Source organism: Coregonus clupeaformis, unplaced genomic scaffold, assembly GCF_020615455.1.
Source record: "Coregonus clupeaformis isolate EN_2021a unplaced genomic scaffold, ASM2061545v1 scaf0514, whole genome shotgun sequence".
NCBI classification, from domain to species: domain Eukaryota; kingdom Metazoa; phylum Chordata; class Actinopteri; order Salmoniformes; family Salmonidae; genus Coregonus; species Coregonus clupeaformis.
Genome location: NW_025533969.1, coordinates 28792 through 48665, shown reverse-complemented (window position 1 = coordinate 48665; position 19874 = coordinate 28792). Strand labels below are relative to the sequence as shown.

Genomic DNA, 19874 nt, shown 5'->3' with positions numbered 1-19874 from the left:
CCCTTTGCCTTGATGACAGCTTTTCACAATCTTGGCATACTCTTGGCATTCTCTCAACCAGCTTCATGAGGTAGTCAACGGGAATGATTTTCCAACAGTCTTGAAGGAGTTCCCACATATGCTGAGCACTTGTTGGCTGCTTTTCCTTCACTCTGCAGTCCAACTCATCCCAAACCATCTCAATTGGGTTGAGGTCGGGTGATTTTGGAGGCCAGGTCATCTGTTGCAGCACTCCATCACTCTCCTTCTTGGTCAAATAGCCCTTACACAGCCTGGAGGTGTGTTGGGTCATTGTCCTGTTGAAAAACAAATGATAGTCCCACTAATCCCAAAACAGATGGGATGGCATATTGCTGCAGAATGCTGTGGTAGCCATGCTGGTTAATTGTGCCTTGAATTCTAAATAAATCACAGACAATGTCACCAGCAAAGCACCCCCACACCATCACAGCTCCATGCTTCACGGTGGGAACCACACATGCGGAGATCATCCGTTCACCTACTCTGCGTCTCACAAAGACACTGCGGTTGGATCCAAAAAACTCATCAGACCAAAGGACAGATTTCCACCGGTCTAATGTCCATTGCTCGTGTTTCTTGGCCCAAGCAAGTCTCTTCTTCTTATTGGTGTCCTTTAGTAATGGTTTCTTTGCAGCAATTCGACCATGAAGGCCTGATTCACGCAGTCTCCTCTGAACAGTTGATGTTGAGATGTGTCGGCTACTTGAACTCTGTGAAACATTTATTTGGGCTGCAATCTGAGGTGCTGTTAACTCTAATGAACTTATCCTCTGCAGCAGAGGTAACTCTGGGTCTTCCTTTCCTGTGGCGGTCCTCATGAGAGCCAGTTTCATCATAGCGCTTGATGGTTTTTGCAACTGCACTTGAAGAAACTTTAAAAGTTATTGAAATGTTCCGTATTGACTGACCTTCATGTCTTAAAGCAATGATGGACTGTCATTTCTCTTTGCTTATTTGAGCTGTTCTTGCCATAATATGGACTTGGCCTTTTACCAAATAGGGCTATCTTCTGTATACCAACCCTACCCTTGTCACAACACAACTGATTGGCTGAAACGCATTAAGCAAAGAAATTCCACAAATTAACTTTTAAGAAGGCACACCTGTTAATTGAAATGCATTCCAGGTGACTACCTCATGAAGCTGGTTGAGAGAATGCCAAGAGTGTGCAAAGCTGTCATCAAGGCAAAGGGTGGCTACTTTGAAGAATCTCAAATATAAAATATATTTTGATTTGTTTAACACTGTTTTGGTTACTACGTGATTCCATATGTGTCATTTCATAGTTTTGATGTCTTATGTCTTATTATTCTACAATGTAGAAAATAGTAAAAATAAAGAAAAACACTGGAATGAGTAGGTGTGTCCAAACTTTTGACTGGTACTGTAGATAAATGTGTAGAAGCCTTAAAGGGCAATTGCACTTCCTGATTCTGGCCTCGTTTTAGATTTGGTTCATTAAGAAATGCTAGCGGCCATGACTCAATTAAAACGTCAGTTGGTTTCAGGGTGTGATTTGATGCAGGTGTTTTGTGTGTGTTCGCAGGTGGGAAGAGTTAGACAAATTATTTTCGGCAATTAGCTTCAGCCGGCTGGTTTGCGACCATGGCAAAATTGGTTTGACTTTGGACAGCCTATCGCCGGGGCTGGTTAGGGACCGTCAATAAATTACACAATGTAAATGAGACAATATTTACATGTTGTACACCTTTCAGTTATCATGCAATGCTTTCAATATTTGTATATGAATTTCTACAATTTATAGACTATTGGACTTATTGTCCCATGTACACTGTGTAATTTACCAATGGTCAGTAACTAGTCCCACAGGGATATCCAAAGTCAACCCAAATTTACCACAGGCATTACGCTCGGGTCACGTGCAGCTGCACTCTGAATTGATGATTACTTGTGTGCTGCCAGCTGTGGCATGTGGGCCCGGATTGAAGGGAACCCAACATTAATGCCACATTGTTCAATTCTTGGGCCGACTCTTTTCTCCGTGTATATCAATGATGTCGCTCTTGCTGCTGGTGACTCTCAGATCCACTTCTACGCAGACGACACCATTTTGTATACATCTGGCCCTTCATTGGACACTGTGTTAACAAACCTCCAAACAAGCTTCAATGTCATACAACACTCTTTCAGTAGCCTCCAACTGCTCTTAAACACTAGTAAAACTAAATGCATGCTCTTCAATCGAACGCAGCTGGCACCCGCCCACCCGACTAGAATCACTACTCTCGACGGGTCTGACCCAGAATATGTGGACAACTACAAATACCTAGGTGTCTGGTTAGACTGTAAACTCTCCTTCCAGACTCACATTAAGAATCTCCAATCCAAAGTTAAATCTAGAATTGGTTTCCTATTTCGCAACAAAGCCTCCTTCACTCATGCTGCCAAACATGCCCTCGTAAAACTGACTATCCTACCGATCCTTGACTTCGGCGATGTCATTTACAAAATAGCCTCCAACACTCTACTCAGCGAATTGGATGTAGTCTATCACAGTGCCATCCGTTTTGTTTCCAATGCCCCATATACTACCCACCACTGTGACCTGTACGCTCTTGTTGGCTGGTCCTCACTACATATTCATCGCCAAACCCACTGGCTCCAGGCCATCTATAAATCACTGCTAGGCAAATCCCAGTCTTATCTTAGCTCATTGGTCACCATAGCAACACCCACCCGTAGTAAGCTCTCCAGCAGGTATATCTCACTGGTCATCCTTAAAGCCAACACCTCCTTTGGCCGCCATTCCTTCCAGTTCTCTGCTGCCAATGACTGGAACGAATTGCAAAAATCTCTGAAGCTGGAGACTCTTATCTCCCTCACTAACTTTAAGCATCAGTTGTCAGAGCACCTTATCGATCACTGCGCCTGTACACAGCCCATCTGAAATTAGCCCACCCAACTACCTCATCCCTATATTGTTATTTATTTTTGCTCATTTGCACCCCAGTATCTCTATTTGCACATCATCTCTTGCACATCTATCATTCCAGTGTTAATACTAATTGTAATTATTGCACTATGGCCTATTTATTGCCTTACCTCCATACCTTGCTACATTTGCACACACTGTATATATATTTTCTGTTGTATTTTTGACTTTATGTTTTACCCCATATGTAACTCTGTGTTGTTGTTTTTATCGCACTGCTTTGCTTTATCTTGGCCAGGTGGCAGTTGTAAATGAGAACTTGTTCTCAACCGGCTTACCTGGTTAAATAAAGGTGAAATAAAATAAAAAAATAAAAATTTACGTTGTAATGCAGTCACGACCACAAATCTCACAAAACTCTGTTTTGGACGAGACTTTACTTTATGACCAAAATTATCCTATTTACACTTTGTATTCAATTTTGACAGTAGAATAAAACGATCTGTCATATCGACGCCACACAGGCTGTTTTCTAAATGAGAAGTTGGTTTTTAGGGGTAGTTGCTCTTTACCAGTCAGTTTACCAGTCCTACCAGCAGGGGGCAGAATAGGACAATAACACACATACACAGGCCTGCTAAGACTGGCCAACAGTTACCAGGGCAACACACTATGTTGCCAAGGCACTGGTGTGTGTGTGTGTGTGTGTGTGTGTGTGTGTGTGTGTGTGTGTGTGTGTGTGTGTGTAGGGAGAAATGGACAGAGGTCAACGGTAAGGGGACACCACCTAGTTACGGAGGAAACAGAAGATGAACTTTGACCTTTGAACCTGACTCTGCACAGCTCTCAGCAGTTCACATGCTGCCCTGAAAACCAGTTCATACACCAAGGCCCGTATTCATACAGCATCTCACAGAAAGAGTGCCGATCTAGGAACAGATTGACCTTTTAGATCATTACAGAATTACAGTGGGGACCTGATCCTAGATCAGCACTATACATGCATTTATTGTTTTATCAAATGATGTTAAAGATATATTATGTTTTAGATTATGGTATTGATGACTCTGGGTAAATGAAGCATTAAGGATCCGTTATGATGTAATGGATATCTGTGACAGACAGGGAAATGATTGATTATATATCGATAGGTTGACTGATTGATTACCCTGTTGCTGACCAGACCACACTGTTCCAGTGTTGTCTCCACTCTCTTCTTATCAGAAAACATCTTGAGAATGCTGAGAGAGAGAGAGAGAGGTGGAGGGAGAGATGAAGAGAGGATTGTTCAACATTGTTGTTTTGGCAACACAATAAGGTTTTGTCATGCCAATAAAGCATTTAAAATGAATTGAAATTGAGATGGAGGGAGAGAGAGAGAGAATGTGCTATCTTTAGATTCCATCTTACTCTTTCAAACTAAATTGGGTGTAATAACAAAGTTGACCTAACCATGTTTCATTTAGTTTGGAAACCAACCATTACATTGGCTAATTACACTGAAATGAGTGCGAGAGAGCGAGAGCGAGAGCGAGAGCGAGAGCGAGAGCGAGAGCGAGAGCGAGAGCGAGAGAGAGAAGTAAAGAGAAGGAAAGAGAAAGCAAACAGGATTGAGAGAGAAGGAAAGAGAGAGAAGGAAAGAGAAAGAGAGAGCGAGAGAGAGCGACAGAGGGAGAGAGAGAGAGAGAGAGAGAGAGAGAGAGAGAGAGAGAGAGAGAGAGAGAGAGAGAGAGAGAGAGAGAGAAAGAGAAGTAAAGAGAAGGAAAGAGAAAGCAAACAGGATTGAGAGAGAGATAGGAGGAAAGAGAGAAAAGGAAAGAGAAAGAGAGAGCGACAGAGGGAGAAAGTGAAACTGGGAAAGGAGGTAGAGAGCTCTGTCAGGAACAGCAGAAGTATGTGTGTCTCTCACTTCTTCACTGGAATCTTTCCATCTTGATTCACCTGCAACTTTAACTTGGTGTACCTAAGAGAGAGAGAGAGAGAGAGAGAGAGAGAGAGAGAGAGAGAGAGAGAGAGAGAGAGAGAGAGAGAGAGAGAGAGAGAGAGAGAGAGAGAGAGAGAGAGAGAGAGAGAGAGAGAGAGAGAGAGAGAGAGAGAGAGAGAGAGATCATCAAATAACTTGCACTGTGGGTAGAATACTGTATGAATAAGATACACACACTAGCGACAGTATTCACCCCCCTTGGCATTTTTCCTATTTTGTTGCCTTACAACCTGGAATTCAAATTGATTTTGGGGGGGTTTGTATCATTTGATTTACACATGTTGTTTATTGTAAAAAAAACAACTAAAAACACTTGAGCGTGCATACTATTCACCCCCCCAAAGTCAATACTTTGTAGAGCCACCTTATGTAGCAATTACAGCTGCAAGTCTCTTGTGGTATGTCGCTATAAGCTTGGCACATCTAGCCACTGGGATTTTTGCCCATTCTTCAAGGCAAAACTGCTCCAGCTCCTTCAAGTTGGATGGGTTCCGCTGGTGTACAGCAATCTTTAAGTCATACCACAGATTCTCAATTGGATTGAGGTCTGGGCTTTGACTAGGCCATTACAAGACATTTAAATGTTTCCCCTTAAACCACTCTAGTGTTGCTTTAGCAGTATGCTTAGGGTCATTGTCCTGCTGGAAGGTGAACCTCCGTCCCAGTCTCAAATCTCTGGAAGACAAACAGGTTTCCCGCAAGAATTTCCCTGTATTAAGACCCATCCATCATTCCTTCAATTCTGACCGGTTTCCCAGTCCCTGCCGATGAAAAATATCCCCACAGCATGATGCTGCCACCACCATGCTTCACTGTGGGGATGGTGTTATCGGGGTAATAAGAGGTGTTGGGTTTGTGCCAGACATAGCGTTTTCCTTGATGGCCAAAAAGCTCAATTCTGACCAGAGTACCTTCTTCCATATGTTTGGGGAGTCTCCCACATGCCATTTGGCAAACACCAAACGTGTTTGCTTATTTTTTTCTTTAAGCAATGGCTTTTTTCTGGCCACTCTCCCATAAAGACCAGCTCTGTGGTGTACGGCTTAAAGTGGTCCTATGGACAGATACTCCAATCTCCGCTGTGGAGCTTTGCAGCTCCTTCAGGGTTATCTTTGGTGTCTTTGTTGCCTCTCTGATTAATGCCCTCCTTGCCTGGTCCGTGAGTTTTGGTGGGTGGCCCTCTCTTGGCAGGTTTGTTATGGTGCCATATTCTTTCCATTTTTAAATAATGGATTTAATGGTGCTCCGTGGGATGTTCAAAGTTTCTGATATTTTTTTATAACCCAACCCTTATCTGTACTTCTCCACAACTTTGTCCCTGACCTGTTTGGAGAGTTGCTTGGTCTTCATGGTGCCGCTTGCTTGGTGGTGCCCCTTGCTTAGTGGTGTTGCAGACTCTGGGGCCTTTCAGAACAGGTGTATATATACGGAGATCATGTGACAGATCATGTGACACTTAGTTAAATAAAGTCCACCTCTATGTATGTGACTTCTGAAGGTAATTGGTTGCACCAGATCTTATTTAGGGGCTTCATAGCAAAAGGGGTGAATACATATGCACGCACCACTTTTCCGTTATTTATTGTTTCAAATTTTTTGAAACAAGTTACTTTTTTCATTTCACTTCAACAATTTTGACTATTTTGTGTATGTCCATTACATGAAATCCAAATAAAAATCTAATTAAATTACAGGTTGTAATGCAACAAAATAGGAAAAATGCCAATACTTTTGCAAGGCACTGTACACATGACTTACGCTTTGAGGAGGAAGGTGTTGCGAGATGCATTCTGGGACAGAATGTTTGTGGCCAGTTTAAACAGCTCCTCTGTCCACACCTGAACACACACACACACAGAGTTAACAATGATTCATAAAAAACAGCGATACACACACGATCAGCACTTACAATCATAACCGTAATACCACCATAACCACACACACACACACACACACACACCACAGACTCAATATCATAAAGAACACAACCAGAGGCTGTGTCCCAAATGGCACCCTATTCCATATGTAGTGCACTACTTTTGACCAGGGCCTATGGTGCACTATGTAGGGAACAGGGTGCCATTTGGGACGCAGTCAGAAGGGGAGAACAGAGACAGTGAAGGAGGAAGGAAGGAGAAGAGAGATTAAGAGAATGAGAGAAAGGAGGAGTGAACCAACAGGAACAGGTGAGTGGCTCAGTCAACTAAATATGAGAGAGAGAGAGAGAGAGAGAGAGAGAGAGAGAGAGAGAGAGAGAGAGAACCGGTGAAGAACACAGTAAACAGAGAGTGAGAGAAGAGTGACAGAAGGATAGTTTTTTGTTTCTATGGTCAAGGAAGGAGGGGAGAGAGAGGGAAGGGACAAAGGGAACGATAGAGAGATGAGAGGAGGGATGGATGAGAGGGGAGGAGAGAGATGAGAGGAGGGATGGATGAGAGGGGAGGAGAGAGATGAGGAGGGATGGATGAGAGATGGGGAGGAGAGAGATGAGGAGGGATGGATGAGAGATGAGGAGGGATGGATGAGAGGGGAGGAGGGATGGATGAGAGGGGAGGAGGGATGGATGAGAGGGGAGGAGGGATGGATGAGAGGGGAGGAGGGATGGATGAGAGGGGAGGAGAGAGATGAGAGGAGGGATGGATGAGAGAGGAGGAGAGAGATGAGGAGGGATGGATGAGAGGGGAGGAGAGAGATGAGAGGAGGGATGGATGAGAGGGGAGGAGAGAGATGAGAGGAGGGATGGATGATGAAAGGGGAGGAGAGAGAGAGAGGGGTTTCCATGGTGACCTTGGCGGTGTCTTCCTGCATGGCCTGGAAGTTGAGGAAGGATACATTGACCAGGTCGTTGCCGTGGACGACCGTTACCAGCTTCCCCTCCACGACAACGCCCCCCTCGCTTGGTGTACCCAAACCCAACACCTCTCTGACACGCGGATCCTACAGGAGAGAACATACAACACATTAACGACACGTTAACAACATACACACAGACTTTACCCAAACCCCAGCACTTACCTCTAAAAAAAAGTTAATGTCGATCCACTGAGGCAAAAAGGACGATGTGGGATTAATTAATTCAATAAGAAAAAAGGTTTGCAAAGGAGAGTTGAAGATAAAGAGGGTCAGAAAAGTCATGTTTGGGAAAGATTTGGTGAAGTGGTAAAAGAGGATAATAGCGAGGCGCTATATACATTCGATAGTCACAAGATGGGGACTGCAAAAATGTCACATCCAGGGAACTGAACTGTTCAGATGGGTTAAACTGAATATTAACTGAAATCTGGACACTGACTGTAGGTTTATCACCTCTCACACAGCCTTAATATTAACTCCTGCGGGATAAAAAAAAAAATCAAGAGTACCGATTATTGTACGGGAAAATATACAAACGTTTTTGAGAGAAATAACTTTATTGAGTAAACTTATTTATTGGTTTCTTTTCATTTTGATAAGAGATGAACATTTTATAAATTGCAGGATATTTGTTGATGCAAAAATAGAACTGTACCGATTTTAAGGTTGTGTCATTAGGTTTGGGGTGGGTAGGGGTCACGGTAAATTATTACGAGAAAAAAAAATGTGGTCCCCGCTGAAAAAATTTGAATACCAATGGGTTAACGTTAGGAGAAGATAATCCTAGATCTATGGTTGAGGGCAACCTCTGCCCCTTAGCTTGCTCAACCACTTCCTGTTCCTGTTACACTGCTTACATTGTTTACAGTTGAAGTGTGTGTGCGTAACGCGCATGTGTCTGTCCGTCCGTCTGACAGTTGATCAGCTCTGTCACCTTTGGACCCTCAAACAAGGAGGTGACAACCAACCAACACACACACACACACTGAACTCTGGTGTCAGAAACGTCACATTTTCCCTCAGGAGGATCAAAAGTGTGTGTGTGTATACAGTGTATACAGTTGAAGTCGGAAGTTTACATACACCTTCGCCAAATACATTTAAACTCAGTTTTTCACAATTCCTGACATTTAATCCTAGTAAAGATTCCCTGTCTTAGGTCAGTTAGGATCACCACTTTATTTTAAGAATGTGAAATGTCAGAATAATATTTCAGCTTTTATTTATTTCATCACGTTCCCAGTGGGTCAGAAGTTTACATACACTCAATTAGTATTTGGTAGCATTGCCTTTAAATTGTTTAACTTGGGTCAAACATGTCGGGTAACCTTCCACAAGCTTCCCACAATAAGTTGGGTGAATTTTGGCCCATTTCTCCTGACAGAGCTGGAGTAACTGAGTCAGGTTTGTAGGCCTCCTTGCTCGCACACGCTTTTTCAGTTCTGCCCACACATTTTCTATAGGATTGAGGTCAGGGCTTTGTGATGGCCACTCCAATACCTTGACTTTGTTGTCCTTAAGCCATTTTGCCACAACTTTGGAAGTATGCTTGGGGTCATTGTCCATTTAGAAGACCCATTTGCGACCAAGCTTTAACTTCCTGACTTATGTCTTGAGATGTTGCTTCAATATACCCACAATTTTCCTTCCTCATGATGCCATCTATTTTGTGAAGTGCACCAGTCCCTCCTGCAGCAAAGCACCCTCACAGCATGATGCTGCCACCCCCGTGCTTCACGGTTGGGATGGTGTTCTTCGGCTTGCAAGCCAACACCTTTTTCCTCCAAACATAACGATGGTCATTATGGCCAAACAGTTCTCTTTTTGTTTCATCAGACCAGAGGACATTTCTCCAAAAAGTACAATCTTTGACCCCATGTGCAGTTACAAACCGTAGTCTGGCTTTTTTATGGCGGTTTTGGAGCAGTGGCTTCTTCCTTGCTGAGCAGCCTTTCAGGTTATGTGGATATAGGACTTGTTTTACTGTGGATATATATATTTTTGTACCGGTTTCCTCCAGCATCTTCACAAGGTCCTTTGCTGTTGTTCTGGGATTGATTTGCACTTTTCGCACCAAAGTACGTTCATCTCTAGGAGACAGAACGCGTCTCCTTCCTGAGCGGTATGACAGCTGCGTGGTCCCATGGTGTTTATACTTGCGTACTATTGTTTGTACAGATGAACATGGTACCTTCAGGCATTTGGAAATTGCTCCCAAGGATGAACCAGAGTTGTGGAGGTCTTCAAAAAAAATTCTGAGGTCTTGGCTGGTTTCTTTTGATTTTCCCATGATGTCAAGCAAAGAGGCACTGAGTCTGAAGGTAGGCCTTGAAATACATCCAGAGGTACACCTCCAATTGACTCATATTATGTCAATTAGCCTATCAGAAGCTTCTAAAGCCATGACATCATTTTCTGGAATTTCCCCAAGCTGTTTAAAGGCACAGTCAACTTAGTGTATGTAAACTTCTAACCCACTGGAATTATAAGTGAAATAATCTGTCTGTAAACAATTGTTGGAAAAATTACTTGTGTCATGCAAAGTAAATGTCATAACCGACTTGCCAAAACTATAGTTTTTAACAAGAAATGTATGGAGTGGTTGAAAAACTAGTTTTAATGACTCCAACCTAAGTGTATGTAAACTTCCGACTTCAACTGAGTGTACAAAACATTAAGAACACCTCATATTGAATTGCACCCCCTTTTGCACTCAGAACAGCCTCAGTTTGTCAGGACATGGACTCTACAAGGTGTTGAAAGCGTTCCACAGGGATGCTGGCCCATGTTGACTCCAATGCTTCCCACAGTTGTGTCAAGTTGGCTGGATGTCCTTTGGGTGGTTGACCATTCTTGATACACACGGGAAACTGTTGAGCGTGAAGAACCCAGCAGCGTTGCAGTTCTTGACACAAACCGGTGCGCCTGGCACCTACTACCATACCCCGTTCAAAGGCACTTAAATATTTTGTCTTGCCCATTCACCCTCTGAATGGCACACATACACAATCCATGTCTCAATTGTCGCAAGGCTTAAAAAGCCTTCTTTAACCTGTCTCCTCCCCTTCATCTACACTGATTGAAGTGGATTTAACAAGTGACATCAATAAGGGATCAAAGCTTTTACCTGGATTCACCTGGTCAATCTATGTCATGGAAAGAGCAGGTGTCCTTAATGTTTGTGTGTGTGTAGGGAGAAATGGACAGAGGTCAACGGCAGGGGGACACCGTTGTACTGAGGATCTGGATGAAGCAAGGTTGTGTCACATCTACAGAAGATTGTGTCAAGGTTGTGTCACATCTACAGAATGTTGTGTCAAGGTTGTGTCACATCTACAGAAGGTTGTGTCAAGGTTGTGTCACATCTACAGAAGGTTGTGTCAAGGTTGTGTCACATCAACAGTAGGTTGTGTCAAGGTTGTGTCACATCTACAGAAGGTTGTGTCAAGGTTGTGTCACATCTACAGAAGGTTGTGTCAAGGTTGTGTCACATCTACAGTAGGTTGTGTCAAGGTTGTGTCACAGTAGCTCTCTGAAAGACAATGCAGAGATAGATCTAGGGCTGGGCCACCAACCAAAACATAAACAATGGTTTGAATGCTTCCCATGACATGCTCTCTCTCCACTGTGATAGGATCGTTGTTGATGCCCGTATTCATTAAGTGCACACTGTAGCAAAATGTTTTGCAACAGGAAACAAACACACACAAAAAATGCACACACACTACCAGTCCAAAGTTTGGACACCTACTCATTCAAGGGTTTTTCTATTTTTTTTTACATTGTAGAATAATAGTGAAGACATCAAAACTATGAAATAACACATATGGAATCATGTAGTAACCAAAAGAGTGTTAAACAAATCAAAAATATATGTTATTATTTGAGATTCTTCAAAGTAGCCACCCTTTGCCTTGATGACAGCTTTGCACACTCTTGGCATTCTTTGAAAGTTTCTTCAAGTGCAGTGGCAAAAACCATCAAGCGCAATGATGAAACTGGCTCTCATGGGGACCGCCACAGGACAGAATGACCCAGGATGGAGTGCTGCATCAGATGACCTGGCCTCCACAATCCCCCGACCTCATCCCAATTGAGATGGTTTGGGATGAGTCGGACGGCAGAGTGAAGGAAAAGCGGCCAACAAGCGCCAAGCATATGTGGGAACTCCTTCAAGACTTTTGGAAAAGCATTCCTGGTGAAGCTGTTTGAGAGAATGCCAAGAGTGTGCAAAGCTGTCATCAAGGCAAAGGGTGGCTATTTGAAGAATCTCAAATATAAAATATATTGTGATTTGTTTAACACTTTTTTGGTTACTACATGATTCCATATGTGTTATTTCATAGTTTTGATGTCTTCACTATTATTCTACAATGTAGAAAATAGTCAAAATAAAGAAAAACCCTTGAATGAGTAGGTGTGTCCAAACTTTTGACTGGTACTGTACACACACACACACACACACACGTTACCCACCTTTGGTAGTTTGGCAAACTTCCCAGTTCTGGTGTCTCTGATCTGGCTGATATCCAGAATCTCCACCTCCTGAAAGAGAGAGATGGAGGGATAGAGAGAGAGAGACGTGGAGAGAGAGAGGAGAGAGAGAGAGACATGGAGATGGGAGAGAGAGAGAGAGAGACATGGAGATGAGAGATAGAGGCATGGAGATAGGAGAGAGAGAGAGAGAGGCATGGAGATAGGAGAGAGAGAGAGAGAGACATGGAGATAGGAGAGAGAGAGAGACATGGAGATATGAGAGAGAGAGAGAGACATGGAGATGAGAGAGAGAGAGAGACATGGAGATATGAGAGAGAGAGAGAGACATGGAGATAGGAGAGAGAGAGAGAGACATGGAGATAGGAGAGAGAGAGAGACATGGAGATGAGAGAGAGAGAGAGACATGGAGATATGAGAGAGAGAGAGAGACATGGAGATAGGAGAGAGAGAGAGAGACATGGAGATAGGAGAGAGAGAGAGACATGGAGATAGGAGAGAGAGAGAGAGACATGGAGATAGGAGAGAGAGAGAGAGACATGGAGATAGGAGAGAGAGAGAGAGACATGGAGATAGGAGAGAGAGAGAGAGACATGGAGATAGGAGAGAGAGAGAGAGACATGGAGATAGGAGAGAGAGAGAGAGACATGGAGATAGGAGAGAGAGAGAGAGACATGGAGATAGGAGAGAGAGAGAGAGACATGGAGATAGGAGAGAGACATGGAGATGGGAGAGAGAGAGAGAGACATGGAGATAGGAGAGAGAGAGAGAGAGACATGGAGATTAGAGAGAGAGAGACATGGAGATAGGAGAGAGAGAGAGAGAGACATGGAGATAGGAGAGAGAGAGAGACATGGAGATAGGAGAGAGAGAGAGAGAGAGACATGGAGATAGGAGAGAGAGAGAGAGAGACATGGAGATAGGAGAGAGAGAGAGAGAGACATGGAGATAGGAGAGAGAGAGAGAGAGACATGGAGATAGGAGAGAGAGAGAGAGAGACATGGAGATAGGAGAGAGAGAGACATGGAGATAGGAGAGAGAGAGAGAGACATGGAGATAGGAGAGAGAGAGAGAGAGACATGGAGATGAGAGAGACATGGAGATGAGAGAGAGAGAGACATGGAGATGAGAGAGAGAGAGACATGGAGATGAGAGAGAGAGAGACATGGAGATGAGAGAGAGAGAGACATGGAGATGGGAGAGAGAGAGACATGGAGATGGGAGAGAGAGAGACATGGAGATGGGAGAGAGAGAGAGAGACATGGAGATAGGAGAGAGACATGGAGATGGGAGAGAGAGAGAGAGACATGGAGATAGGAGAGAGAGAGAGAGAGACATGGAGATTAGAGAGAGAGAGACATGGAGATAGGAGAGAGAGAGAGAGACATGGAGATAGGAGAGAGAGAGAGACATGGAGATAGGAGAGAGAGAGAGAGAGACATGGAGATAGGAGAGAGAGAGAGACATGGAGATAGGAGAGAGAGAGAGAGAGACATGGAGATAGGAGAGAGAGAGAGAGAGAGACATGGAGATAGGAGAGAGAGAGACATGGAGATAGGAGAGAGAGAGAGAGACATGGAGATAGGAGAGAGAGAGAGAGAGAGACATGGAGATGAGAGAGACATGGAGATGAGAGAGAGAGAGACATGGAGATGAGAGAGAGAGAGACATGGAGATAGGAGAGAGAGAGAGAGAGAGACATGGAGATAGGAGAGAGAGAGAGAGAGAGACATGGAGATAGGAGAGAGAGAGAGAGAGACATGGAGATAGGAGAGAGAGAGAGAGACATGGAGATAGGAGAGAGAGAGAGAGAGAGACATGGAGATAGGAGAGAGAGAGAGAGAGAGACATGGAGATAGGAGAGAGAGAGAGACATGGAGATAGGAGAGAGAGAGAGAGAGACATGGAGATAGGAGAGAGAGAGAGAGAGACATGGAGATAGGAGAGAGAGAGAGAGAGACATGGAGATAGGAGAGAGAGAGAGAGAGACATGGAGATAGGAGAGAGAGAGAGACATGGAGATAGGAGAGAGAGAGAGAGACATGGAGATAGGAGAGAGAGAGAGAGAGACATGGAGATGAGAGAGACATGGAGATGAGAGAGAGAGAGACATGGAGATGAGAGAGAGAGAGACATGGAGATGAGAGAGAGAGAGACATGGAGATGAGAGAGAGAGAGACATGGAGATGAGAGAGAGAGAGACATGGAGATGAGAGAGAGAGAGACATGGAGATGGGAGAGAGAGAGACATGGAGATGAGAGAGAGAGAGAGACATGGAGATGAGAGAGAGAGAGAGACATGGAGATGAGAGAGAGAGAGAGAGAGAGAGAGAGACATGGAGATGAGAGAGAGAGAGAGAGACATGGAGATGAGAGAGAGAGAGAGACATGGAGATGGGAGAGAGAGAGACATGGAGATGGGAGAGAGAGAGACATGGAGATGGGAGAGAGAGAGACATGGAGATGGGAGAGAGAGAGACATGGAGATGGGAGAGAGAGAGACAGAGAGGGGAGAGAGAGATACATGGAGAGAGAGAGGGGAGAGAGAGACATGGAGATGGGAGAGAGAGAGACATGGAGAGAGAGAGGGGAGAGAGAGACATGGAGAGAGAGAGGGGAGAGAGAGAGAGACATGGAGATGGGAGAGAGACATGGAGATGAGAGAGAGAGAGACATGGAGATGAGAGAGAGAGAGACATGGAGATAGGAGAGAGAGATACATGGAGAGAGAGAGGGGAGAGAGAGACATGGAGATGGGAGAGAGAGAGACATGGAGAGAGAGAGGGGAGAGAGAGAGAGACATGGAGATGGGAGAGAGACATGGAGATGAGAGAGAGAGAGACATGGAGATTAGAGAGAGAGCGACATGGAGATAGGAGAGAGAGAGCGAGAGACATGGAGATAGGAGAGAGAGAGAGACATGGAGATAGGAGAGAGAGAGAGAGAGACTGGGAGATAGGAGAGAGAGAGAGAGAGACATGGAGATAGGAGAGAGAGAGAGAGAGACATGGAGATAGGAGAGAGAGAGAGACATGGAGATAGGAGAGAGAGAGAGAACATGGAGATAGGAGAGAGAGAGAGAGAGAGAGACATGGAGATGAGAGAGACATGGAGATGAGAGAGAGAGAGACATGGAGATGAGAGAGAGAGACATGGAGATGAGAGAGAGAGAGACATGGAGATGAGAGAGAGAGAGACATGGAGATGGGAGAGAGAGAGACATGGAGATAGGAGAGAGAGAGACATGGAGATGAGAGAGAGAGAGAGACATGGAGATAGGAGAGAGACATGGAGATGGGAGAGAGAGAGACATGGAGATAGGAGAGAGAGAGAGAGAGAGAGAGAGACATGGAGATGGGAGAGAGAGAGAGAGGGGAGAAAGAGAGATGTGGAGATGGGAGAGAGAGAGAGAGAGAGGGGAGAAAGAGAGATGTGGAGATGGGAGAGAGAGACGTGGAGATGGGAGAGAGGTGTGGAGAGGGAAGAGAGAGCGAGAGAAAGAGAGACATGGAGAGGGAAGAGAGAGAGAGAAAGAGACATGGAGAGGGAAGAGAGACAGAGAGAGAGAGAGACACACACAGAGACAGAGAGAGAGAGAGACAGAGAGAGAGAGAGTGAGACAGAGACAGAGAGAGAGAGAGAGAGAGAGAGAGAGAGAGAGAGAGAGAGAGAGAGAGAGAGACAGAGAGAGAGAGAATGGGACACAGATAAAAGCATGTTAATATTAATTAATCATCAGTCTCACTTCCTGTTCTGTTCATCTTTGAAATGTAAACAGGTATTGTTAATGATCTCAATACAAAAGAAAGGGATACTAGAGAGACAGACAGAGACAGAGCAATAGAGTGAGAGGAACCCAGCAGGACAGACAGACAGACAGAGACAGAGCGATAGAGTGAGGCAGATAGAGTGAGTTATAATAAGAATATAGTTATTGCTTTTTACTCCAGACCTTAAAAGCTTTTTCTTTTTTCCTCTCTATCACTCCTCCTTTCTCCTCGTCTTTTATTTCAACCCACCTTCTCCTCCCGTCCCCCCTTCTCTTCCAATCCTCTCTCTCTCTCTCTCTCTCTCTGACATAAACAGTGTGTAAAGTGTAGCTGCTAAAAGCTTAAAGGTTTCCTGCAGCTTTTATGACTGTTCAAAATCACACTGACAGACATAGAACATGACTGAAAATCACCCAAAGGCCTGAAAATCCCCAGGGAAAGAGGAGCTGGGACACGGAGACTAGGAAAGAGGAGCTGGGACACAGAGACTAGGAAAGAGGAGCTGGGACACAGAGACTAGGAAAGAGGAGCTGGGACACAGAGACTAGGAAAGAGGAGCTGGGACACGGAGACTAGGAAAGAGGAGCTGGGACACAGAGACTAGGAAAGAGGAGCTGGGACACAGAGACTAGGAAAGAGGAGCTGGGACACAGAGACTAGGAAAGAGGAGCTGGGACACAGAGACTAGGAAAGAGGAGCTGGGACACAGGGGAAAGAGGCAGTTGTAGGTCTGGGACAGTCTGAGAAAGACTGGACCTCAGGCAGACAGAGGGGAGAAGGAGGGAGAGAAGGACGGAGGGAGAGAAGGAAGAGGGAAGGAAGGAGAGGAGGAGGGAGAGAAGGATGAGACGATAGGAGAGAGGGCGAGGAGGAAGGAGAGAGGGAGAGGAGGAAGGAGAGCGGGATGGAGAGAGGGAGAGGATGAAGGAGAGAGGGATGGAGAGAGAGAGAGGAGGAAGGAGAGAGGGGGAGAGAGAGAGAGGAGGAAGGAGAGAGGGGGGAGAGAGGAATGGGCAAGGTGCTTGTAAAGGGGACCATAAACAGAGTAGAGGCCACACTGTAAATATTTGTGCTGTTAAGCTGAAGGACAGGATCTCTCCCTCCCTCTCTCCTTCTTTTAGTCGTTGTCTTTTGATCTGACAGTCCCCACAAACTACTTCTCGCTCTCTATTCATCCATTTCCTCCTCTCTCCATCTCTATTTCCATCTCTCTGTCATCTCTAGGGTTATTAAAATGTTTGTCAAGTCACATCCCTCAACACTCTCTCCCGCCTCTCCAGACATCTCCCCAGAGTAGCAGTCATTAAAGATTATAGGTCAAGACTAGCAGAACAATGGGATTTGGATCTGGTCCAGGAGCTCATCCCTGATTGGCCCGTGGGGAATGTTACTTCCTGGAGGGAATGCTTTTGGGTCATTTATATACTCTCCCTGAGGCGCACACGCACACACGCACACACACACACACACACACACACACCCCTCTCCCAGAGACCTTGGTTTCATTACAACATCGCCATGACGACTCCCTCTAGACCACAGCAAATCAGGCTCACTAGCTAGACGAACGCCAAGAGTCTGTCCCACGTGTTTAGTGTAGTGTGTTAGACAGACCACTGATCACAGCTCCAACGGAACAGGTAAAGACCAGGACCCTTGGGTCACACACACAGACACGAACACACACACACAAACACGAACACACACAGTGGAGCTGACATATCCTCCACATGTCCTGACTTGTGAAACAGCCTCCAGCTGAGTAACGGAGGGTGTGTGTGTGTGTTGTCTCAGTGCATAATAGTAAGCCTTTATGTTCACCGCAACTACTAGAGAGGTTAAAGAAAGGAGGAGAGAAAGAGAGCCGAGAGAGAGAGAGAGAAAGGGAGCCGAGAGAGAGAGAGAGCCGAGAGAGAGAGAGAGAGAAAGGGAGCCGAGAGAGAGAGAGAGCCGAGAGAGAGAGAGAGAAAGGGAGCCGAGAGAGAGAGAGAGAAAGGGAGCCGAGAGAGAGAGAGAGAAAGGGAGCCGAGAGAGAGAGAGAGAAAGGGAGCCGAGAGAGAGAGAGAAAGGGAGCCGAGAGAGAGAGAGAGAAAGGGAGCCGAGAGAGAGGGAGAGAGAAAGGGAGCCGAGAGAGAGAGAGAAAGGGAGCCGAGAGAGAGAGAGAAAGGGAGCCGAGAGAGAGAGAGAAAGGGAGCCGAGAGAGAGAGAGAGAGAAAGGAGCCGAGAGAGAGAGAGAAAGGGAGCGAGAGAGAGAGAGAAAGGGAGCCAGAGAGAGAGAGAAAGGAGCCGAGAGAGAGAGAGAGAAGGGCCGAGAGAGAGAGAGAGAAAGGAGCCGAGAGAGAGAAAGGGAGCCGAGAGAGAGAGAGAAAGGGAGCCGAGAGAGAGAGAGAAAGGGAGCCGAGAGAGAGAGAGAAAGGGAGCCGAGAGAGAGAGAGAAAGGGAGCCGAGAGAGAGAGAGAAAGGGAGCCGAGAGAGAGAGAGAAAGGGAGCCGAGAGAGAAAGGGAGCCGAGAGAGAGAAAGGGAGCCGAGAGAGAGAGAGATGCTTCTGAAGTTCCTGTGGAATTAGGGTTAGGGTCCTTTGGCTGAAACGTTCTTATTCTCTTCAATAGAAGAGTCCTATTAGCGTGGTAAAAGCCTCTACAGCTAGCTGTGACTCACTGGCCTGGTATCTCGGGCTTGTAAAAGAGGAGGTTAGCAAACGTTTTGTGCGACTGAGCAACTTTCTGATTGGTTCTCATATTGCTACGCCCCAACTAGAGCGTTAAATAAGCAAAGCTAAAGTTTTGCTAGCCTAGCTAACTTAAACTGTGGGGAGAAAAACGGACGGAGCTTTAAAAAAGATAAAAATAAAAATAAGGAGATCGAGAGACGACACTGCCACATAGTTTACCAGCTAGCTAGCTAGTTGTAGCCTTCAAGGAAAACAGCCTCCAACTGCCCTGGGTCTCAGAGCGGTGATTGTGGAGGTGTACAAGAACGCTATATGGGAGGGTGCATCCATCTAGTCTTCGGATGTGCGGAAAGCTGGTTGGGGAAGACCGGGAGAGATGTGTTAGCCCCAGTCCTATACAGCTCCAAAATCTGTGGAATTGTTGTGGATGATGTCCATGTCACCTACATATGGTACATAGATCTAGAACTGTACTTCCACGGTATAGAATGGCACTGCGATGGAGACATGTAATGTCTGAATGGGATTTATAGTGATGACACACCAGTGAATGATTGATTGAAAGTTGTGTTTTTGTAAAACTGTAATGAGGAAGAAGTGTTTGTTCGCATGAAATGTTTGCATGATAGGCCTATAAAGAGGGCGGCAGGTATCTTAGTGGTTAAGAGCGTTGTGCCAGTAACCGAAAGGTCGCTGGTTCTAATCCCCGAGCCGACCAGGTGAAGAATCTGTCGATGTGCCCTTGAGCAAGGCACTTAACCCTAATTGCTCCTGTAAGTCGCTCTGGATAAGAGCGTCTGCTAAATGACTAAAATGTAAAATGTAAATAAAGTGGTAGGGCTGAGAGGCAAATATTTTTTACTGGATTCAACAACGGGAACCTCGCACAACATTTTCTTATGCAAGAACTACTAGCATAGTAATCAAAATGAGCTTCATTATCTTTCCGTCGTTACCAATTATACATTTATTCTGAATGAGGATGGGATTGAAGAATCTATAGTCTACTTTTTAATCACAGTCATCACTAACAACAGCATCTTTCTGTAGGGGTCAGGGCTCAAAAATGAAAACCTGGCTTTCGGGAGAGTTTCAGCAATCAATCAATCAAATGTATTCATAAAGCCCTTTTTACATCAGCAGATGTCACAAAGCGGTTATACAGAAACTCTAAGCCTAAAACCCCA

The 19874-nt window shown here is 45.1% G+C and overlaps 1 protein-coding gene across 2 annotated transcripts in view; it reads right to left on the bottom strand.

Moving 5' to 3' along the window:
* Positions 1 to 19874, bottom strand: part of LOC121554349 (1-phosphatidylinositol 4,5-bisphosphate phosphodiesterase beta-3) — a gene marked incomplete at its 5' end in the record, with an annotated part of 81449 nt that overhangs the window by 39602 nt on the left and 21973 nt on the right. For both annotated transcript variants that reach the window (XM_045215784.1, XM_045215785.1), the window contains 5 exon segments: positions 4083 to 4155; positions 4824 to 4877; positions 6657 to 6736; positions 7686 to 7835; positions 12228 to 12296. In XM_045215784.1, the coding sequence (XP_045071719.1) occupies positions 4083 to 4155; positions 4824 to 4877; positions 6657 to 6736; positions 7686 to 7835; positions 12228 to 12296 (426 nt within the window).